Source organism: Pezoporus flaviventris, unplaced genomic scaffold (assembly GCF_033815535.1).
Source record: "Pezoporus flaviventris isolate CSIRO_AGI_PZ_B2104156 unplaced genomic scaffold, CSIRO_AGI_Pfla_v1 ptg000083l, whole genome shotgun sequence".
Lineage (NCBI taxonomy): Eukaryota > Metazoa > Chordata > Aves > Psittaciformes > Psittacidae > Pezoporus > Pezoporus flaviventris.
Genome location: NW_026892631.1, coordinates 3,449,183 through 3,474,368, shown reverse-complemented (window position 1 = coordinate 3,474,368; position 25,186 = coordinate 3,449,183). Strand labels below are relative to the sequence as shown.

General features: G+C 39.4%; 1 protein-coding gene across 6 annotated transcripts in view; it reads right to left on the bottom strand.

Moving 5' to 3' along the window:
• DISP1 (dispatched RND transporter family member 1) overlaps positions 1–25,186 on the bottom strand; it is an 87,761-nt gene that overhangs the window by 14,217 nt on the left and 48,358 nt on the right. For 3 of the 6 annotated variants that reach the window (XM_061475480.1, XM_061475481.1, XM_061475479.1), the window contains exons 2-3: positions 17,600–18,136; positions 2,485–2,514 (exon numbers count right to left, since the gene is read on the bottom strand). In XM_061475480.1, coding sequence (XP_061331464.1) covers positions 2,485–2,514; positions 17,600–18,105 — 536 coding nt within the window. In that variant the 5' untranslated portion in view covers positions 18,106–18,136. Of the gene's footprint in view, positions 1–2,484; positions 2,515–7,209; positions 7,276–10,552; positions 10,591–17,599; positions 18,137–25,186 lie in introns of those variants that run through there. The other 3 variants (XM_061475482.1, XM_061475483.1, XM_061475478.1) reach the window with 3 other exon arrangements.

Sequence of the window (25,186 nt, the reverse complement as noted above, 5' to 3'; positions counted from 1 at the left end):
TTTAAGGAGCAAGGAAATGCAAAAAGCTGGGTGCACCTCTATTTCCCATTAGGGTAAATGTGGAATGATTCTTATGTTCTCACACAAGAGGTTAATTAGCAAAAGCTTGAAAAGTAATCTGAAGTGTAAGTTTTTATTAAACTGAATCACAAAGGGGCAGCTTGCCAAATGAGCAATTGTACAAAGTAAAAGTGAAGGGAAGTAAATGACCTAATAGAATTTTCCTATTTATAGGACTAAATGTTTTCCTAAACACCAAGCTCGATGGACTAGCTATTACAGACATTTGCTCTGAAGTCATAAAAATTACACCCAAAATATTTATTTTCCTATTCATCACTAGTGCCAGATTTATCACTTTGACATGTTGTCTGTACACTTCCATTTTCAGCTAGGCAGACCTTACACTGGTTAAATTCGTCACTCACTATGTCCTAGGTGAGGTGTTTAACATGTTAACAAAGCACAGACAGAAAACAGTAAGTGCTTGTTTACACCTGCACACTTGTCCTATTTCTTGTATCACATACTGCAAAGCTGACCTGGGCTAGATCACCGAAAAAAGAGCAAACATGGCACATTTTAATGTCATTTGTCTGAGCATCATTTGATGCTGCTGAGGGCTCTGGCTCGAACCAAGTTGCCTACAGCCAGCCCTGATCCCAACCCACCGTAAGCGGCAAAACAGATGGCAATGATTTTTCACCCGGTAAAAAGCTATAAAATGAGTTTAGTTACTGATTATTTTCTGTGAAAAGTAAGCCACTGCCCTGACTCAGGTTCTGTGTAAATGACCACTTGCCTGAAAATGTCTGAGTCCAAAGAAAAATGCTTAAATCACTTCCTCAGACAAGGAATCACATTCAAAAAGGGCATCCTTAGTGCTAAGCACTTTCCTAAATCAGGATAACACCTCCTGCTTTTTGGTGCCTAATTAAAACTACAGTTGGGTAATAAACTGGACATGCAGCTACATGAACACATTATTTTCCTTTTTTCCTCCAAACTGAATAATGAATTCTCAATAACTGTGACACTGACTGAAAGCTCTTTTATTCCATTTCATTGCTTTCAACACAGTTGTTATAATATTATAGTAACACTATTTCAAGCTGCCTTGTACCATGAAAATGCACATAGTTTTCACTCATTTCTTTCCTCCTGGTGTTTTTCACACACCTAAAAATGGTTTGGTTTGGGGTTTTTTTTCTTTTTTCATGTTTTAAACAATTAAAAATGCTTAGGAGATATAGTAAGTAATTCAATCTATAGTTATCTCACCCATTTAGCACCACTAAAAGACTAGTTTCAAGCAATTTGCCCCAGGGTGATCTAAGACTTCAGATACCATCTTCAAAAGGAGAAGGTAAAAAAAAGATACTGTTTGCTTTTCCTTCCCAGGAAGGAACAGTATAACAGGTGGACAGTGTTAAGCTTTCCAATTCAGTACTTACATGCAGAAATACTCAGGTTAAACCACTACCCAGTGTCACACAGAGACAGAAACATACTGTATATTGTGAAGTGATTGCTATGATCTACAGCTATTTGTATGACTGAATTCATATTAACAAACAGATTTATGTAACTCAAAACAGGTATTTAACAAACAGGCCTGCTCCTTACTGAAAGCAAATCCTAAAGGTGGATTATGTTTCTAATGTATTTTCACTTGAAATGGTTTCCTATTGGTTACTATTACTGATGCACTAACAGCTTCAGCTAAGTTGCTCTGTTTTCTATGACTCTGCCATTCTTCAGAGCATATACAGTCAAAGTCACTGCTCATGACTGCATGGGGTTTCTGGCTTTAGGAAAGAGGAAAGATCATTACAATGAAATCTTCTGACCTTTTCTGTCAGGTTGTTTTATCATTACTGATGACACAGTCAAGCTGCTTCTCAGAATAACCCCTAATCAGAAAGGTTCTGAGTCACAGAGCTTTTACGCTTGTGCAGAAAGTGTACATGCACACAGAGAACAGTAGATTGTGATTAAAAATGTTGTAAACTATTTGAAAACAAGGAACACTGAAATCAGCAGAGATTTTAAAATCCTGTCACAGTATGGACAGGATTTTATGGAGACATGTAGTCTCTTTGGCGACCTCCTATGGTCCTATCCCCTTCCTGCTCCCCCAGGAGTCACAGATGTGTGCTTAGGGATGTTAAAAGTGCTTGTCGTCCCTGGCTCCTTCTTTCAGTGTTTATTTAGGGACCCCACTGCAGATCAAGTCTTCTAAATGTTGCTTGAACTTGCTGATGCTATCTGCCTCCACTATCTCCTGTGGCAGTTTCAGAAATCCATTACCCACTGCATAACGAAATACATTCCTCTTTTTAAAACTGCTTTATTTTGATTGCCTACTATTTTCCTTGAACATTCCTTACTCTTGCACCGTGTGTGGAGTAACAGCTTTGCTATCAGCTCATTTACTGCCTTCATAATTCCAAACCCCTCACATGTGACAGTATTAGAGCTCACCTTTTTGGTAACTTGAATGGTCTGGCTGGCCTGGAAGGAGGAAAAAAAAGAGAGTAATTGAAAATGCATGAAATATACATGCACATGCCAAGTTAATTCTTCCCACACATGGATAAGCAAATGGATGATAAAAACCAGATACTCTAACATGTGAATTATTTTAAACGGCATACACTCATATTCAACTTAGCCTTTGTCCTCAAAAAGCTGGCAAGACAAACAGTTGTTGGGAAGGACTAATAGGTGATCAATAAAGTTGTGGGGACAATGCAGGTGCCTTCTTAATGTATCCTCTTGGATATTCACTGTTTCCACAGCTCTCAGCCCCTTCTGCATGCAAAAATCTTAGTAAATGGGCTTTAAATCTCTTCAAGCTTTACTGTCTTTCCATTATGCCACTGCAACTACGTGACAAAACAAATCTTCTCAGCGCAGTGTAAAACCTAGTTTACATAGAACTATCTAAAGTTAACTTTGACTAATCTGGATTACCCGAAAGGGGTAAAAATACCAAACACAACCATTCCCCATCCTCCCCTTTTTCCCATCAAACCCAAACTACATTTCCCTCTGCTTCCTCCACCTGCAAAATATATTCAGTGCTGAACAAACGACGATGATTAAGTTCTTCAAAGTTCGGGAGGGTTAAAGGTCACACCTGCTATCAAACTGTTTTGTTTCGCAAAGCATGCATTAAAAACCCCTCTGTACACCCAGCTGAATTCCAGCAGTGTAACCAATCCCTTGCAGCTGTTGTGACGACTCTATTATACTGGTCAATAGGAAAAAGTTATCCCTGAAAACTATGCCCCCCCCCCAGTTCTTTAGTTATGCTCTAAAATACAGAAATGCATGGTAAAACCGGATCTTTCCCACTTAATTAATGCTGCTGTATCTAATTTTTGAAGTATTACACTTTCTTGTAGCCAGTTTTAATAACATCACTCCAAAAAAGTCTAGACGAGAAATAAAAACCATCCTCATCAGTTTTCATGAGAAAGAAATGGTGAATTCCATTATTTTGCTGGGACAAAAGCCAAGTTGATCTGTGTATTAAATTACCTCCATGCTTCGTTCTCACAAGTTTGATAGCGGAAAGTGACAATCACAGTTGCTTGTGATGGGACTAGCACAACCAAGTTACTACATAAATTACAGTCACTGATTAAAATCTAATCTATGCTCCAAGGGGGGAGAAAGGAAGGGGGAAGAAAAGGACAGGCTCTATTCTCCCGCCATTTACTGCAAGTCTCAGCGCCTATTCAACAGATTCTTTGCTTTATCCCATCCTTTCGTAATGGCAGACTTTAGACTGAGCATTGTACCATTAGGAACCACATAAAGAAAAGAGAAACAGATTGGTCAAAAACCCCAGACGTTTCTCTACACGTACCTGGTTGTCCAGCATCTTTCTATACAACACGGTGAAAAGGAAAAGTGGTGTTTTTACAAAGTGTTGTTATAACACCTGAAAGTTTACTGTAGGAAATAACAATACCAGGAGGATGGTCCGGGGCACTGGTTTGGACTGGACTACGACAGCTTTAATACCCACCACTCCAGCCTAAATAAGCACTTATAACCTCAGCATTTCTACCAGTATTTTGAACGAGGTAACAGAAAACATTTGCGCCTTTGTGTAAATACCAACTTGAATAGAGGCAGTTCACACATACAAAACATTCCTATTGCTTTACATATTTTTCAGCCCGAGAAAGATGATGACTAGTGCTCTGGCTTCCTGAGGGAACACGCTGTGGCCATTCGGCCACATCCTGCCTTTAGGTTCTCAATGAAGCCAAAGTTTCCTTTCAGTTACAGCACTGAATGAGTTTTCTCATGAGAGTAAATAGATTGGCATGGGTGTAACAAGGGAGTTGAAAGCAAGTTTTACAACCTTCACATCACCTGGACATTAACATGGCACGAAGCCATGTTTCACGAATGTGTTCCTCAGCATGGGATCATTCCAAATGAATTTAACAGTTAATGATAAAAATTGTGGATGGCTTACTGCTTTTGCAGTGTATTTGTTTCATTAACCTAATGCATTTCAGGGGAATACAAAGCTGAATGTGTCAGAGAACAATATGAGTTATAGCACATATTCCAAGACACTCTTTTGCAGTCTTTCTTCACAAATGTCATTTGTGAGAAGGGCAAGTATCCCTCTTCACCTCACACTACAAGGAATAAATGCTAGCTGCTTCCTCAGCAGGTGCAAGAAACCCTGCAGAAGGTAGCCATGAAACAGGAAATTAGGAGAACAGGCCACGTTTTGAAGCATATTTTGAAGATTTCTCTACCTGTGCTAGCAGATACCAATAACCTGAAAGGTTGAAAGAGATACCAATATGATTTTGAATAGGAATATTCCTGCCTACACCAATAGTAACTTCTTTTTTAAGTCTGTTAAAAATGCACTCCAAAACATTTGTACTAACTTATCCAAAGAATACCTTCCTAAAACATGATGAATTCCTATTGTAACTCCTTATATTGCCCTGGCTAAAAGTTTGATTTCTCATTTACTTCGTGCTACTTATATGGAATTAATTTCTATATTTCACAGCATGCAGATGTAGAGAGTGGAGCTCGGATGTAGAAGTACTTTTCCTGTCATTTTCCCTGGAGGAACAACAAACCTGTTGAACTTTGGACTAAAATTACAGCCTCTGGGGTTACTGCCCTGACACAGGGCAGCACAGAGGCACTGCCTGGGACTGTTGTGCCCTGTTCTAAGGTGTAAGGAAATAACTAACAGCACCACAGATAAATCTGACACTGTCATTACAGGTACTCCTCCTGAAAGGTGCCATCTCCCAGCTGGAACCAGCACTCATTGAGGAAGTGCTGCTCTTCCTCATACTGTTGGTGTCACCAAGCAGTTTATTATGAACCTCCAGGTGACTGGACCACAAGATTCTCAAAAAGACATGCACAACCCTTTGCAACCATGTTCCCTACTTTCTTGCAGGAACTGGTGTCAGATGAAAACATGCTGCTGATAAACACCATCCCTTCGCAAATCCAGTTGAGATACAGGCTCACTGACATTAGAACATGAACAGTGAAACCAACTAGAACTGCAGGGCTCAAACCCAGGTGCGAGTGTAGCATGCAAATGGTGACAGAAACTTGAGTAGGAAAAGCCCAATTTCCAAACAATCATTCAGAGAAAACTAACTGCATTTGGCACTGAGCTGCACAAAACCTGAAAATCAATGTATTTCTCACAGCTATTTATCACAAAGTAGTTGTCATGGGGGTGTAAAGCAATCGCTAACAGTACTGCAGATAAAGCAGCAGCAGAAGCAATCATGACAACTGCTCCAGCAAAACTGGGGATGGAGTAAATGAGAACTGTAGACATTGCAGTAGACCTGTAACACCTTTAGTTTCTGGCAGCACAGACAAACACTTGACAGTTGTGTATGATCTTAATTCTACTTTCCTCATGCAGATATTAATAAGAGGGATGTATTATTTCTCTTGATACCAGTAACATTACAGCCATAAAAACACAGAGCCTATTTGTGAAATAGTTTACTTTTTAGGACATAGACTGTATCTTCTTTTTTGAAGCACTGTGGATACCACAGGTGTCTAAACACACTGATACAAAAATAATATAGCAGAAAACCTTATTTTGCACTCTTACTTTTCACTTATTCACTGGAGTAAAAAATGTTAAGTTACAATAAATACTGTACTTATTGGGGAAGGGGGGAATCAATATAAAGACTCCCCTGTTGAAGGATTATGAGGTGTTTGACCTCAATGCTTTACTTTGCCAGAGGGAAACTATTCCCTTTGTTGGTGGATCTGGTTACAAGAAGCGATAAAACATAGCTTTTTGTCATTATAACACTCAAGGGTAAGCCAAATCCCTGCAGCATAGAATGGGATACGCATCATACTGTACATCTTCCATTAGAACATACAATACAAACTAAATCCCTGTAGGAGGAAAATTCTCATGTTTTCAGAATGTCACTGACCCATAAGAACAGTCTGAATTGCTCTCAAATATCAAGCTAGCTTTTGCTGCTATATCAGATTTAACACCTATGTACTTTATCGTTTTAACAATCACTGCAATCACTCAGACAAATCCAACAGATTAAGTTGCAAAAAACCTTTTACAAGCCTCCCAACTTTTTTTTTTTTTGCTATGTGTAGTTTTCCTTGATTCTAATCAGGAGCTCTCTAGATGTTTTTGAACATAGTGTTTATTCTAGTTGTCTGCACTCAGCTTTATTTATTTACATCTTTAAAGAATCAGACAACCTACAGCAGAAGGATGTTGTAAAGATGACAGAGAATTCAATTTCGTAAGTTGCCTTTTTTTAAGGTTTTACTGAAAGCAAGGAAAATGTAAAGCATTTTCTTGTTCTCTCCCACTTAAAATGTTAGGGAACAATTCAAAAGGAATTTTTTACCTCTAGATTATCAGGGTTAGATAAACTGGGACTAACTGCTATTTCATCCCATTACAAAGCGTGAAATCTCAATGTTGCAGCTTTGCTTAATCTTATATTTAGGAATTATTTCTGCTAAGACTATTGTTTGGCATAAAATTAAACAAAATGAAAGTCTTTGTAGCGGAAAGATCAAAAATTAAAAATTGATATGTATATATTACAGATGTCAATGCACATTTTTATAGTTGAGATATCAAGCTTTAGAAAGGTTCTTATCTGCTTTTCTTGTATTCTTACCTACCTGTTCAGTTCCACCTGAGGATCTGCTCTATGATCACAGCAAGTATGAGCAAATAACATTGCCTTTCTGCAAGGAAAACAATTGTAAGGAAGTTGTTAACAATAATAAAATCATTGTCCAAGTGATTCTTGCTCTATCTGATTTAAATTTACCGCGAAAGTATATGCTTTACTGACCTACAGCATGCACACTGGGTAAAACCAGAGTCCTTAAGCACCAGTGGCAAACTATATACTCAACTAAGCCAAGGTCTTGCTCACTTACTTTCTGCTCTGAAACCAATATTAAAAGAGATAGTCTTCAAATCTCCCAGTGACAGACTTCTGGCTTGTGCCAGCATACAACAGGATAATATGTTTCCATCAAGTCAACAGAAAAGGTGAATGCAATCATATTGACATCCTATACACAGGTATTTTCATTTGGAAGTTATTTTGATAAATTTAGTATCAGGGCTGGAAGGAAAGTCCATGAAAAGCAGCTAAGGATTTGGGGCTTGTCTAGTTTTGTACAGTCACAGAACGGTTTGGGTTGGAAGGGACCTTAAAGATCACACAGTTCCAACCCCCAATTTAGTTTGGAGACAGAGGCCAAGGTGTGATCTCACTGCTCTCTACAGCTCAGAAGCGTAAGTGGAAAGGAAGGCGCTGAGCTCTCTCACTAGTATCCAGTGACAGGACACGTAGGAACGGTTTAAAGCTGTGCCACAGGAGGTTTAGACTGGACGTTAGTAAGCATTTCTTTTCTGAGAGAGTGGTCAAACACTGGAACAGGTTTCTTAGAAAGCAGGTTGATGCCCTAAACCTGTCAGCATTCAAGAGGTAACTGGACAACACCCTTAACATGCTTCAACTTGGTCAACCCCAGATTGATAAGGCAGTTTGACTACACAATAGGTCCCTTCCAACTGAAATAGTATTTTCCATCCCAGTATAATTCACTATATGCTAAAATTAAAACTTCTGTAAATATATACTATATGGATGATGAAATTGAAATGCTCCTATAAACATCTTCAGAATTTGTTGTTTTTTTTCCCCACCTCTTCTTTTCCTCACTGCTCCATATGGATGGTTTACATGCAGGAGCCCAGGATTTACTTGCCAAGTCTTCAGCTTAAGGTACCCTAGGAAACAATTTTCCCAATACCGACTCCTAATGCCTTCTCTCTCATCATCAACAACTGCCTAAATATTATTAACTACGAGGAAAGCTCTTTTTCTCAAGAGCACCTACTTGGTTCACTTGTCTTGAAGGGGAAGTAAATCATCTACTTGGTAGGAAGTATTGACAGTGTATGTAGAAGCCAAGTAACATACACCCTAATTTTCTTGCATTCTTCTTTCCCTAACCTTTTCTCCAATGAGTGTAGCCACTTTAAACACAGTTGTCAAACTGTCAAATAAGAAAACTGCCATCACACACACTGAAATTGGATTGTCCCAGCTTTAAATGACAAAGTTTATACATAATATAAAGTGCATCCTTCTTCAAAAGGCTTAATTGAAGCAAAATATATATATATATTCCTTTAAGTTCTGAAGTACTAAGGGCAGGACCACTTATAGCACTGCTTGGCAAGTTAAACAAAAGTTCTGAACTATTCAAGACAATAAAAGAGGGTTAGTAAAATACCACCATGAATCATTACTTGAAAACAAGCCAACAGCTAATTTGGAGCAGACTAATATTATTTCAAGATCCTTTACAAGCCTAAAACTATCAGGCTTTTTTCTTTTCTTGGTAACTACAGTGAAATTAATAAATATGTTCTGGGATTTAAATGATGACTAGAGAAGTTTTCAGCATTTTTATTAGCAGAAAGTTCTTTCCTTAGAAATATTTTATTTCAAAGCTGTTTTATTACACTTCCCAGTTGAATGGAGCAACACAAGGTCATGGTCACATCTTGTATTTCTCTGACAGATAGGAAATTAACATGACCCAAGAAATCACAACATACACACCAGAAAACCTCCATCCCACGATACTAAACAGAACGAAAGAGATGTACGAAAGTGCCTATTTCTATCAAGGTATTTCTCCACAGAGGCTGAAATCCACGCTTTTAGAGGCATTAATGATTGACATTAAGCATATGTAAGTTTTACTCTGGACTAGGGATACTTCAGACTGTCATACACCACAATTCAAGTGGTACATGCTTCAGTCTTCCTTCCTGTGCAGATGTAAGAATTTGTGAATGTAAGTCACCAGGGGGTTCATTTTTGCTCTCAGAAAACCTCCTTTAACTCGAGGCCTTTTCTTGAAGCTAGACTACAAGCCCTTCCAATTGCTCCATATTATTCTCCTGACTATGGGGACAAACACTAGTTTTTATCTTTTTACATATTTAAACTCTTACAGCAAATGAAAGTACAGTTACTTAAGCAATTTTGTTCTAAATTCATCAAAGTGTTTCACTTCAAACATATCTTTTGGTGTTGAGCCGCTGTTCCAATGTCTGTGAATGTAGTCATTTAGAATGCCATAATTTTTTAAATTATATAAACCAAGTGTATATTCAACATAATTAGAAGATTTAAAAGGATTTAGTCAGCAGCTGTACAAAGAAGGTTCTCTAGTTTATGCTGACACTGATGAAAAACTACATATATAATGCAACATCACCCTCTATACCTCTCAGATTAAATTTGTTGTGTTTGCTCAGTAAGCAAACAAAAAGGGGAATATTTACTGAACATTTCAAGCTTTTCAGTGTTGTAGCTGTAGCTAAACAGGCACTGTAAGATTAAACAGACCATTAAACAGATTTAATAAAATCAAAACCATTAACCAAAGTTCATCCATTTGACTGAATGAACACCCTAAAAACTGCAAATGTAGTGCAAGAATTTTGTGGAAAGGTATCCCATTAATATCACTGAAAGTACTGGAAAAGCTGAAGCAGTGATGCATGAGAGCTTTTCTAGTCCAGTACATTCAGCTCTTCATCATTTTATTAAAAAACAAAACCTAATTTCCAAATGGACAGACCAAGCCTTCTGAAATATGACCAGGATTTTTACCTGTAACTCCCCTCACCTGTACTGTTAGTGGCACCATCTCATTTCTGTTTTCATTGATAGTCAAGTCTTTAAGAGACTTCTTTACTCAGCAGATATCCAGGGCAGAAATCTCACAGCAACCTTAGTGCAGCAAAATTAATACCAAATTGCTCAGGCACTCTCTGTTATTTCCCTCTTGCTTTGTATTTAGGGTTTGTTTTGGTTTGCGCATCAATTATTACTTACTAGGAGATGAAAACAACATTGAAATATCAGAAAGGAAGGATGAGTGATTTTGGAAGGAGCTAGAGACAGAGATAACGACAGTAACTTACAAAGAGCTTTCCAAAGTTGACATCCCTCACTCTGCACTTTTCCCCCATCAAAAGGAAGACTGGAAACTTTTCATATTTCAAACCCCATCTACGAGTGCTGAAAAAGGTCACTGGCAACATTTAGTTCAGACATTTGATCTTTCTTCTCTAGTGTTGTCTTGTTTCGCATTTGAACCTTATCACGACCTACTATTAAAAGTGCAAGAGAAAAACTACTCATGGGCAAAACACTCAAGCTGCCATCCTTTTGGCTGTTGTATGGGGGGCGGGTTGACAAATACATGCATATAAATGCTCAGTTTTAAGTCATCTCAAACCTCACACAGATCAGACCTTTTCAAGAAGGAACACAGCCCATGCTGGTTTTCCAGTCAATTTAAGTACAAAAGAAAGGACGATGTTTCACCACTTCCCTCACATTATCAGCTTTAGCCCTTCTGAAGACTGTACTTCAAAGGCCTGGCAGATTGTAGTTAAGTAGTAGCTCTTCTGTTGTTCAAGGAAAGGTGAGGGATACAGGGCATGGGAAATCCATCTTCAAGCACACACAGAACCTGGACTTTGTAAGCGGCAGAGACTAAAGGTCAAAAGAGGGCCAGGCTGGTACTCAGCCACACTCAGACCAGAGCAGGAACCTTCCAAGTCCCTTTTTTTATATTGCAAAACTGCTTGCTTCAAAGCAATCTGAAGTCTAGACAACTATTAATGCTTAATGAGAACAATTAAAAGCCTGCAAAGATCCCCTGGACTGCCTAGTAACTGAGGTTGGGTTTAAGTGCACTTAATATTTTGCTAGGCACATTATTTTTAATTTGGTCAGCCACTGAATTATAAATAGCATTTTTTATTTGTATTCTGGTCTCTGCACGTCAGCCCCTTTACTTTCAGCTCTGTGCAAGACTAATGGAAAGTGCACTGTGGTGTTTGCACAGCAAACAATGCACAATAATTACCATGGGAAGAGTAAATGATTTAATAAAACCAGAAGAAAATGCTAAAGGTATCACACTGAGGGATAACAGAAGACTAGAAGTAAAAAGTAAGCAAGATGACTAAAACTGAGAAAGCACAGCTCTAATTACTGACTGCCATGAAGAATTATTTCCAGGAAACAAAAGAACCAGTTCATTTGTTTGGTCACGGGGAGAGCTCTTCCTCCACATCTGTGCAACAGAGAATCCCACATTTGGACTCGGATTGAGAAGGAAGCATGAGAATGTTACACATTTCCTTTCCTTTTCTTAACTACATCAAAATCCCCAAGTATGACACTGGGCTGTTAATGTTGTGACACAAAAGGGACCATGTAGATTGTGATAACTTTCTGCTTCCAGCCTCGCCATTTTGGGAAGCTATTGGCTAAAGAATTCCTATTTTAGCAAGGAATATATAGCTTAAATGAGAATAGAGCCGGAATTTGTATTGTTTCCATACAAATTACCAACATGGAGGAACTCCGGACCTACAGCACGAATCAAGATATCTGCAATATTCTGAACACTGAATCATAGAATATCAAGTTGGAAGGGACCTCCGGGATCATCTGAACCAGCCTTGACACCACAGTAACAGCTTTTGCCTTCTAGTGGCTCAAGGTTGATACAAAGTTTTAGAAACAACCTTCAAAAATCTGACCTAAGCAGTTTGGTTTTTAAAGATACCTACTTTTAATCTTCCTAGAGGAAGGAGCAAGTCTCTTCCTCATTTATAGCACAGTATATACACGTGTTTCGTACAAAGGACGTTAGCACACATTTCATATAAAACCCAAAGTATCTTTTAATGCATCAAACATAGAAGAAGCTAACAACTTTCAAAAGAAAATACTGAGACAGGTGGGAACTGCTTTGTTCAAAAACTCTACATAGTTCTTGTGGAGCTAATGTTGCTGAAATGAGAGTATCTGAAAATATTACATACACGTGTATATGTATAATCAGCTCTGCAAGCCATGCAGAATGTACTAGATAACAGTTATCCTTTTCCTGGAATCAAGCAGGGAGCCGTTTCATAACAAAGTCTTGTTATTAGGATTGGTATTTGGCAAACATTCCCTTGCTTTTTGAAAAAAACAAGAGCTTTTTCTTTCTTACTGGTTCTAATCTTTATGCCAAGTAACTAGAAGGAAAATATAAAGAGGCGTCTATAATGTAAGAGGCAGCAATAACGCTGCCCTCACTTCACAGCTTTTAATTTCTGAAGATCTGCTTTTTAAAGTATTAATTAAAGTGTAAGCATTCAAGTCTATCTGCAATGCTGTTTAAACAGTGTGCAGCACAGAACTCTCTCTGAGATACAGCAGAACTCAGAATCCGAGAACCAGCAGATAAATCTGAAATGCCAAAACAGTTCAAAAGAAGGCTTAAATCTAACTGAAAGGAAGATGCACAGTAAGTCTGGACATATTAATGCTTTACCAGACTCTACAGCAGTAGGGGTTTTGCCTTGCTTAGAACCGAAATTAGTCTAGCAAGCAAAATCTTTGAATCCAGCAATTCAAACTATCAAAGCTTTAGGACATAAAACTTCCAAACGAGGCAGGTGGGGGACGGGGAACAATTCACATATATCTTAAATATATGTCAAGCCAATGGTTCTGTGAGGCTTTAAACTGATTGTATTTCCATGTTCTAGTTTGAGATGACTGCATGATCATGGTGAGATTATTCTATCCCACATGTCCTTTTGTTCTGTACTTTTTACCAAAGGATCATTCCAATACTTTTCAGAACAGTTGTTTTTACTTATCTGCTTCAGCTAAAAGCATTAACAGCACAGTCTTGAAATGTAAATAATGGTAGGTGATATAGAGCAGCTCTCCTCTGAGCAAAGAGTATTTGTATGAATTTACTGGTTTGATATTGCAGCAGCACAAGTACTACAGGCACTGGCAGTTTAGAGCAGCTTCCTTTTCAGCAGCAGCATCCATCAGTTCTTTCACAGCTCCCTGACCTCTTTCTCCCCTACCTTTTGTCTCCGAGTCCATCGGTCTAAATTGTATCACCAAAGAGAGATCCCAAAAGAGCTGGCACCAAGATTAGTAAGGACACAAGTAGCTTTTAACTGGTGTTTTCCATTTCACATACAAGTCTGAGGGAAGCAGTTCAATTTGGTACCAGAGACAATAAGCTATGCACAGCACTGTTACCCCATGCTTTCCACAACCCTGAGATGACTTACTAAAAAACCTCTGCACATTCTTCCTCTTCTGAATGCACTTACGTTATTATGCACAATGCACTATTTACATGCATACATGTCTATACAAAGAACAGATTTTGAAAAATACCAGGAATGATTTTAAGAGTTTTCTGGTTTTACATTTCTTTACTGCAGCATTCAGTTCTGCTAAAATATGCAGCCCTTCATTACTTGTTTTATCCTCCTTTCATCCCACTAAACATGCTGGTGGGCTGCACAGTTTCACTCTTCCCTAGTGACTCCTAGCTTGGTGTTTCCAGTTGTCAAGCATCAGTCTTCATTCTTCTTCCATTTCTTCAGACTAACAGTCATACTTGGTTCTCCTTTCTCATTTCTGCTGTCTACCTGCAGAAATGTCTATAGAAGCAGAAGGCAGGAAAGCAGGGGCAAAAACTACCCATCTTCCAGTGCCTCTAAGCCTTGCAGTTTTCTAGACATACATTCAGTATGCATTCAGACAAAAAAGGTTACTTCAGCATGAGTCCTCCAAAGGGTCAGGGTGGAAAAATAATCTTCCAATAGTACCTGAAAAGAAAAACTAATCATGCCATGCTCCAAACAGGTAAGTTTAGAAACTGTTGTAAGAGAGCAAATCAATTCCCTGGACAATCACATCCTGATATGGGGAGACAGCTGGAATTTCTCAAGGAGTATTTGTGTGGTCAAGATATTATGCCCACTAAAAAAAGAGGTATGAATATGGCTGAATGAACCACATCTTAAATACGTGCACAAATAGAGAGAACTTGGCTCAAGATCTTCCAGCTTTACAAAATCATCTACAGATGAATCTACGTCAGAATCATTACAACCAACAGCTGAGGTATTTTACCTACTTTTACAATAGAATTTCTTGCCACAATCACTTTGTAAACCACCGACCATTGCAAATATTTTCTTCTGTGCTACAAAGCCCTTTTCACCCATCTCAAAAAGGTACCAGTTGCCCAGACACTCAAGTTATGGTGTGGGGATGACAGTTGCATGTAATTTAGTTTAAACTTCAAAGCTGAACACATTGCAAAATTCCAGATCCAGTCAGCTTTAAGAGGACAGGACAAGTGTGGCATTATTTCAATCTGTCTTCTTTATATGCTCCAATCTGCAATGATATACCAGAGCCACATTCCTTTAATATTAGGTCACTGAAAAACGTTAAGCCTTGGGCTTCAAAACCTGACAAAACCTGTCGTGCTGAAACAATTGGTTACCTGCCCAGAGCTGTAAGCATTAGCGATACAGTTTGCAGAAAGCATTCACCCCCCTTTATCTAATCACATCTTCCCCCCCCTTAAACTTACAACAACATTTGAATGCATTTTTTAAAAACAAATAACCAAAATGAAATCCAGTTTCACTACACACTGAACTTAATGTATCGTATGAGAACCTGCATTTTAAATAACCCTGTTAAAACATGCACGTGTTAGAAAACTGGATGATTTCCAACTTAGCCTCATAAGAAAAGTATCTGAAGAAGAAGCTGTTGTGCAGATTATAGGCTCAAAATGTAATAAAACTAGAGTGCAGAACAAAGACGATGTAAAAATATCACACCCCGAAGCGTTACTCTTCTGTCTATAGAAAGTTACCTGAGCATGTAAAGAATTAATACATATTTATCACCTATTCTCTTCAGCACTGCAAAGTACCAATGAGACAGTTTGCTTCTTCCTAAGCATGTATGTAATCTACCTGCAAGGCTACATCCACTCACTCCCTGCTCTTACCATCTACCAACATGTCTCATTGACAGCGGCACCTCAGTATGACAAACTAGATTCACAATGCAACAGGACACCATTACATTAGACATGCCTTGTATACTATCCAGAGGGAAAAAAAAAAGATCTCTTTGGTTCCATGCTGATTACAGAAGTGATACAGTCAGTTGCATGCACTGTCCATTAATGCAGCCATGGCCAGTTTAAGGAGTTGAAAGTCCAGCTTCCCCAACATGACACGGGACCCAACTCCTATTTAATACATATTTAGAGCTAAAAGAACAAGTAATGGCTACCAGAAGCTGGGCGGCTTTTAGAAGATGGACTCGTTTGATTTGCTGACCTATGAGCCATATTGCAAGTATCATCTGACCAAGAAAACTGATGGCCTTATCTAGAAGCAAGTCCAGAAATTAAACAGTAACCACTTGATAGGAATATGTACAGTATCCTAATGCCTACAGTTGAGTGACTAAGTACACATGTTTTAAAGGCGAGACTGTATCCTCATTTTGACTGCTAACAGTAAGATGAATATTTATCATAAATCATTACTTAATTTCTGAACATTTATGTACAAATGCACACCATGGTAAGGAAGTACAAGATGAAAAAAGGCATCTTGGCTTAAGATCCCAATCACAGCAGTTCAAACAAAGTCTTTGTATTTATGAAGTGCTATGGAAAACATTATTTTATCGTATCTGCTCTTTTTTTCTACAGTATGCACAGAAATCCAGATTCTGGATCATATTTGTTCCCTCCCTTAAGACTGTGGAATACAGATGAGGTTTAACAGTCCTGCTGCACAGGGAATAAAACACTGAAATCAGTGTGCCCATTCTGACAGTCTGAAAAGTATGACTGATTCTGTAACGGCTCAACATCCTGCATACCTTTGCATGCAAAATTATATGAGAGTTTTCATCTTTACTTAACATTTAAACAAGTATGGGGTGGAAAAAACATGCCTGATCATAAGCAGTTCCAGCAACTGAGAAGATTTTTTCCATTTTCTGGCAGAGGGAAGCTGATTTGCACATTTTATCATTATCCTTATTTTCATCTGCTTTCACCTCAAGGAAAAAGCTTTATTCACTTTGACTTTTTCCACATTACATATTTGTCCCAGACTAATACTCTCAGAAGTTTAAAATTAGTTCATACATTTCATCAAGATAAAATGATTAGAACTGACTAAGATATACTCAGAGCTCCAAGGTTTCAGGCAAGGATGCAGATGTCGGCTGACAGGGAGAAGGGTAGATTTTATTACCCCCCATGAAAATTTGTCCGGTTTGGCCCAATAGCAACTCAGGAAAAAATAACCCTGCATAAAAGCTTAGAAGTGTCTTACTGCAACAGGGAATTTGGATTTTAGACATTGCCTCTTGAACTGGCTGCTTTTGACCAGGATCTACTGTCTGCAGATTATGACTGTTGCTCCTTATAGCCGGGACTACAGTCACTGGAATGCCAAAGGCAGCGAACAGATAAAAAGGCAAGTTCATATGAAGTGGAGGATAGAAAGGATTAAAACCTGGAACAATCCAGAATTTCTCAATCTGAGCACAACTTTGAAGCTCAGCAGATACACACACTGAGAAGACATGGAGACAACTCACTGAACCAGCTGACCTGACAAAGAAAAAACACCCTCATAAATAGAATTATTGGAAGTGTTTTTCAACACATCTTTTTGAGGAAGTATAAGGTTTGATTAGACTACGCAGAAATAGCAGTTGTGCCAGAGTTTTCTTATCTCCGTATTGGGTTTGATTTTCTTAGTTATCTCTGTATTGGTTTGTTTCACACAAATATAGATGTACAGTATGCCTTGTAAAAGAGTCACTGAGCTTCCAGACTACCCCCAAGAAGAAAAACATGCTCCCTCCACCCCCCAAAAGAGCTGATTCACTTCAGGACTATTCATGTGGCCCAGAAAAACTAGTTCCCTCACCTGGTTTCTCCAGAAAAGAAAAAAGTTGGTAATACAGCACAGATTAACTTGTGAAAACACTGGGGAAGAAATCTGGTTCATCATCTGCGTGTGTAAGAAAATGAAATAGTTCTGGGAAAGTTTACCCGCTCTGAGAACTAACAAATAAGACAGTCTGCTTACCTTATCCTGGCTACATGTTGCTGCACAGGCTGATGCTGAAAATGGTCAGGCCACTGATGGTGAAGGCAGAAGGATGGGGAGGGCTGAAGACAGCAGGCAGGCTGATATATGGGGGTGTGTTTTTGGCAAATAGATGCTGAATACTCAGTATGTGGCTGCATGCAGCATGAAGTCATAGGAGATGGTGCAGAGCTGCCAACCACCGAATGACATTCTTGCTTGTTATTATGGCTACTTAAAGAGTGATGGTATGGACAAGGGTGGCAGCACTGAGATAACATCTGCTGAGTTCTTTGGTTGTCTAAAGGCAGAAAGGATGGCTTGATTGTACCATTAAGTTGGAGGCAGCCATTTGGACTCGCTTTTGCTCTTGGTGTTTCCTTGGATGGGAGCTGTTGGGCCGTGACGTCTCCATCAGAAGCTGCAACAATACCTGGGCCTGTAGCGTTTGACAAGATGCTGCCATTACTCAGAATCACTGAGTCACTGACGTTGCTCATAGCCATGCTCCCAGTTCTCAATGGGTACGCAGTGCTCCTGAAGAAACAAATAAAGCAAAGTTTACAAAGCTGTGGTGTTTTCAGATGCTTAGAAATAACTTCAGATTAAAGTGAGTAAAGCTGCTCTCTCATCTTCACCTTCCACAAGACAAGGAAATAGAAAGGAGTCATTCACACACTGCCAGGAATGTCTTGAAGGACTTTCATTTGTTTAACAAAAAGTTAAGAGTGAAGTTGCATGAATGCTCAGTGAATAAACCAAGGCATAAGTCAAATGAATAGACACTTAACAGTCCCTGGGTCACAGCTAACAACTAGTGGCTGAGATGCATGGGAACAAGAGTAAGTAACAGCCTCTAGTTATGAAAACAGATTTTGGTATAACCTGTGTAACCATCCACACCTTGCACTGCAATTTGCCTGTGCGCTTTGAAAGCCAGCAGGAGACAGGACCACACAGCAGAGGTTGTTTAATAATCATTAATGTGCTGGTTTCAATAACCTCCCTTCCCATCTCAAATTTCTATTGAAAATGAGACATATTTGTATTTTGGAAGGCGTTACTTCATTTAAATAACTCAAGCCACTCCAGCAGACATCTGTCACAATTTCTGGAGGGTGGACTATGGCTTTAGCAGAAGCTCAAAACACTAAACACAACCCAAGCTTCAAAATAAACAAACTCGGGATTCAACTAAGGCTGACTGAGAAACTCATGCTTCTGAGTGACATGTATTCCAAAGGCAGTTAACAAATTCACTGTGCTGTAAATAAAGGATAGTAAAGATTTTCTTCCAAAGCCTTGTCTTTTTCAAGCAGAATGTAAGTAAGTGAAAAACTATTAACACTGGAAGGGGGACCGAGGAGCCTGGCTCAAAATCAGAACTCGTCTGAAGCGCTTGCAGCAGCCAATTTCCCCCCTGGTAATTGGAATCATGTTTTAATAAATAAGTTGGAGATTATTATTTTGATAAATAACACGAAAGGTCAAACATCACACTCAGATAGGAATTTACTTCCCAAGTGACATAGCAGGGGGAGGGAAGAGGAGAAAGAACACTAATTATGTGCTATTTAGAAGACTAAATTAACTCGTGCTTTAAAAAGACAGTTAATTACGACTGCTTTGGCTAACTTAATGTTACCTTTTTAACACTGAATTTAAGCAATTTAATTGCTTACTGAATTTAATCATCCCAAGCCCAAATTGCAAGGCTTGCATTGCAGACACTGAACTTCACAGAAAGACACAACATACAGATTAAAACAGGTAAGCGAGCAAGTTTCTATCTCATTTTCTTCCCCGATACCTTTGCTGAGTGCCCAGAGAGCTAAGCCTGCCCAGCTAGCTGAGCTATTTAATTACCTGAATGCCAATTCTGAGCAGAAAGCGCTTTGCAGAGTGGAATGCTGCCCCCAGCAGCCCCCACCTCCGCGCAGCATCTCTCCTAGACATAGCTAAATCCTTCACATCTGAAGGAAGATTAATCCTCTGCTATTTGTTCTAGATCATGTGCAGAGCCAGATGCCCTGGGAAATCACTTGCATTTAGATAACTGCTCAGAACAGGAGAATATGCTGCTCAACGAGTGTATTCTTTCCAGCCTTCAATTCCACACGTTCCTGCTGGGTACCCCCTACCCTGGCCCAGACAAGTCAAGCCCATGGAGGACTCTCTGCTGAGCACAGAGAGTGAATTCAAGTGGCTGGCTAAACTTTGCTTCAGTCTGAAGAGGTACGTTAGCTGTGTGAAATACCACTGTGTTTGAATAGGCTGTTCCCCTCTCGCACTGTAGGCGGCTTCAAAGCCTGCTGAAGTGGACAGAGCAAGAGCTGACATTAAGGCAGAGAAAGCTCCTCTTGAGGCATGTGGCAGCATTTAGGGAATTTCTGGCTACTTGTTTCTATATTTGGGATTGACTGCACAGTGATGCTGTTACATTCTGGTTTCTAAGTTAGTCTGACACATGTATATCACTTGAAAATGCTGTACACTCAAAGTTACTGTCCTGCAGACTACTACTGTAACTGAAAACTAGGTAGGGAAATAATACTCCAAATACCTCACCCGCTTCAAGAAGGCAGATGCACCATCCTTTTGCTTTAAGCCCAGGACATCTGCAGCATGCAGCCATTGAGATAACAGGACATAATGTTTAGTAGCTGTTTCAAATCAGTTTATAAAGGAAACGACACATTTACACGCAAAGCATGCATGTGCCAAACAGAGATGTAAGCACACAGAAGCTCGGCAATCCCAGCACAGACACAGAGGCTTGGGACCTTCAGTGCATCTGTGCCCCTCATGAACACCAATACGGGAATTAGAAGTTTTGTTCCAGCCAGCCTCCATTTAATATGATCAAAGATAAAATGCAGTATTCCCAACAAATGCAATATCTACCTACATGCCTTTTGAGTTTCAACAGAGCATTCAGAAAGGCTCATCAGAAACTAATAAATACAAAGAAAAGCCAAGGATCATCATCATCCCTACCACAACATATAACTCTGCCTTTGTTCTCCTGTTGAACAAGGCTATTCATGAACAATTTCAAGCTACAAAAATATTAACAGATCAAGCTGATTCTCTCTTCCAAAGCCTTGAGAAACTATTGAGTTCTGTCCATTTTTATGGAGTCTTCAAGCAAGGCAATGGAAGCACATGCTTATCTTGAAGCTCTTTCAATGCCGTATTAAAGACGGATAAACTACTCTGCATACTTAAGGTAGCCATCCGATTCAGTATTTTATTCAGCCACCACTAAGAACTGGGACTCAAGCTAACTCTTTAGAATGAGTTGGGATGTACATTTGCGTTTGGTTTGGTAGCTTTCCTTTAAACAGATGCTAGATGGTTGATGTCACTTGACAAGTCTAATGTCCTCTGAGTTTTGCTTCACTCACATTTGAGGGTGTTAAAAATTAAGTACTCGTGTCTCTCTACAACCAACTGCAATTCCATTGACAGCAAAACTTCACCTGTAGCTGTTATACCAAAATACGTTCTTAGGTTATAGTCTTATCTCTCTGTTGTATTGTCTCCTCTGGCATAACTGCAGTGACTGGAAACTTACTAAGAAATGCACTAACGATAAGAGTTAACTGAGAATCCCTCCTCTAGAGGATGCACAAATAAGCTGGTTAAAATGCAACAAGTAAAAGCACAGATTTTAGTAACACATGTGTGTGGGGAATCAAAGAATTTGTTCATCATGAAAAAACATGATGAAAAACATCTAAAAATATGAATCTTTGAAAACACAGTCTTTAAGAACTCTGAATTCTTTCAGTGTTGACATTTATTTTTGCTGCATTCCTCAGACTGCGTTAGTATTTGCTGCTCTCCAATTGGGAACAGCAAACTCTCAATTGAGTGAGATTTTTCAGGCTGATACCAATTTCTACCTGAAGGCTTTGAAGCAGTGGACAGGTATTCTGCATAATGAAGCTGTAAATAATACAGGGTTTAATACAGGCAGCCCTACTTAACTGAAGTTTAAAAACAATTGGAAAAAGTACTCACCTACATGTTTAATACATCACACTTAAGTAGCCACCTCTCTAGCTGGACACAAGGCGTTTCAAACATTAACATCTATTTAGAAATGATGCCAGCTGGACTGCTAAGGAAACTAGAATCATCTTTAGTTACTGTATGCTTGTTAAGGGTAACTGCTAAGAATGCACTTTAGCCACACGGTTCAAAACAGCAGCTTGGAGGACTGTCGTATCTGGAAATTACCTTGGCCTGCAGAGGCGATGGTTTCATGGAGTAACCCCCCCTACTGTTTGCGGGGCCAACAATGAACACAGCTTACCCAGCAGACATCTGCCATCCACTTTAGCAAATAAAGTAATGCTGTACCACACTGAAAATTAGGTAGGATTTGGTGCTCCCCAACTAGCCTGTTCTTCTTAGATGTGGATTAAGTTCACCTGGTCCTCTCGCTGCAACTGAAAGATTAAAACCCCCCATACTTAAAACCCCATTGGTTCAACAACTTCCATCTGGACTTGTAAGGCCTGCAACTGCAACTCGTTGAAGTGCAAATTCAAGAGAGAATGATGTAGTGGAAATTTGGTATAAACTAGTGTATTAGTACAGATAATCTACAGATCTTTGAAGATGACAGAGAACAGCTAACTGTTGAGGGGTCTTTTTACCATATAAGAAAGCAAACAAACAAAGACCTATACCTTGCACTAAACCAAACCTAAGCTGGTTATAAGACTTTACATTTACCATTTAACAGAGGATAAAACTCACATTTCATTTAAAATGTTATCCTAAAGCATCATGCCACTCAGCCAGCTGAACCAGCTTTCCAGACCTGTCATGGTTCTGAGATGAACATGATGTCTGAAGTAACAAAAGTCTTTTCATGTCAAAAGTTCATCTAAACCAGCTGGATTCTAAAAGTAGTGCATTCTTGAAATAAGCAACACTTAACAATCCCAGTGCTACCTATTAAGTCTCCTTCCAGATGAAATATTATAATGGCCTTGTAGTCCCTTAAGACGCTGAAGCTTTTCATTGTGGCGAATGGTCTCAGTGTGTAAACTCAGTTAAACCCTCTCTGGGCTGTTTGCTGTGCCAACCAGTATACAGCCACTCTTAAGGAGGGTTTTCTCCTCCTTCACATCACCGAAATTCTTTACATCTTTGCTATTTCTCAGTGCTTGCAGGAGTAGCAGGTGGTGCCTGGTGGCTGATACTGGGTTTTATGGGAGACGTCTAGTTATCTATCACTGCAATGGTCTTTAGCAAGTCAAACAGCTTTTTCATGTTTTATAGTTGTTGAGCTCTATTTTGGCTCTCAGCTAGGCATTTTTCAAATTCCCCAGCTCTTACCCCTATGTGTTCATATGCGGTGCTTGGTTTCTCTCAATAGCCTGGTTCTTGCTTTTCCATCTCAGCTCTTAACCACTGGGTCTTCCCTGAAAAGCTTTCTCTACACAAAATACAGTCACCTACCAAAACAAGCCTTCCCTGCCCTTTCCATTTCTTTTTCAGGTATTATAGTGTGTTTTAAATATGTGTATTTCACCTCCAAGAAGATTCTAGAATTCTTACTTCATCAGCACACAAGTTTACCTGATATGCTTACTAATGCAGCCATTTTGCTTTGAGGACTGCTGAAATGTAGCTTCTGTTTTTGAGAAATGCCATTAAGGTCAGTTTATTTTCTGCACAGTCCATAAATACTCATTTTCCCAACTAATGTCACCCTATTAACAAGCAGATTTTCAGCAATCTAAGTACTTGCACCACACACTAGTAGTTAGAAGACAATTAAGAAGCAGAAGAGGTTTGCAGAAGAGGAATTTCCCCCCTTCCTTCATTTTATACCAAGAGTTTCAAGAGCTGTTGCAGCCCCTCCATCCTTCTGAGCAGCCTCAGAACTTGAGCAGCTGCCCCATCCTGCACCTCAGACAACATGAGTTCATTTCCTGCGTCGCAGGCTTGCTGGGGAATTGCAGTTCCTGTGACAGGGAGTTTCCACATGTCACCATGCCAGGACCACAGCTCATGCTGCAGATGGGCACCAGCGAACCAGTGCTGCCAAAAGCTGGCACACGAACTGACCCACCAGCAGCAGCTGTGAGGTGAGGGAGCCGGGAAAGACTGAGAAGGATGAGGAAAACAGAACATCAGAAATAGATTTTGCTTTGCTTTTAAGCTAAAGTTACTTCTGGCACAAACAGTAAAACAACAGCAGACTATTTGCAGGGCTTTGACTAAAGAAATCAATAGCAGTGCTTTAACTACAAAGTCTTTTCAAAGTCAGAATTGCCAATAAGTAATTAAACGATAGATAGAAGCAACAACAAGAAGCCCTTAAAATTCTCTTCCGGAAGTTTTGTACCAGCCTAAAATTCTATGAAAAGGCATCTATATAGGTGGGCAAAATGGAAAGAAAACAAGGAACAAAAAGAGCTTCAAATACTCTGAATTTTGGAATGAGATACAGCTACAAGCAGAAGTGATTGGAACAAAACATACTACAAGAAATAACATGCATGTCTCTTTGGAGCAGGTATATCTCAGCACAGCTTAAGAGCATGGTAAGCTGTTAAAAACCACCCCAAACATTTCTTAAACTGCGACTGTCATCACACTAAATCTTATTTACACAACTTTCTGCCTTTCCATTACCATAGGAAAGGCATTTAAGTTTCTGCAATTGCAAATATTCGGGTCCAAAATAGCTCTAATCCTGCTCACACTGAGGGGGGAAAACCAAAATATATCTCTTACTGGATGTAAAAGGAGTTATTCGTACTGAAAGTTCCACAGACTTTGACTTCATCACGCTGTGGGATTAACATCTAAAGTATTACAGTTGTAGAGGGACACACAAGCACTTTTTGAGGACACAGCTCCGGCTATGCCCACTATCATCCTGGCCATATCAGCCTTACCAAAGAGGTTAAGAAACCTCTGGACCATCTGTTTAGAATCAGGTTTCTGTTTTCTGTCCAAATTCAAATGCTACATTTGAACCTCTTTAAAGAATCTGTTACTGATAATTGCACTTCTTTCTTCGTATTTTAATAGAAACACAACAATTTTACAACGACTGTGTATTAAACAAGCAAAGCTCTTGGTGGGAACGCGGGCGAACATCAGGCAGCTCACACCTAGCTGGTAAGCAGAGCGTTCTTCACCTTGAGCTACAGAAGACACAGTTTACACGAGCAACCCAACAATCATTTTCTTCGAAAGCTAAACATGCCATAACTGATTTCTTTCCCTCCCGCTTCATGTCCCATGTAGGTTTTACGTCTCCCGTCTGCTGAGCCAAAAGATAAACTTCATACACCACTTGAATAATAGCACATCTGTTGAAATAGCTGGCTCGCCACCCCTGGGGGTGTTTTTCTTTCTCACCAGGCTCTTCAGCGCTAGGAGGGTCCTAAGCTCTCCGGCATTTCTACCCCGCTGCAGTCTTTTACAAGCCCAGGACCCTCCTTGCATTACAAAGTACCATTTCAGTGTAAATAAATCGAAGGTACACAACAGTCTTAAACCTCCGCGCTAACGCTCGCTGAAAGCCCGAGCTGCTGCAGCTGTAACCTAAAG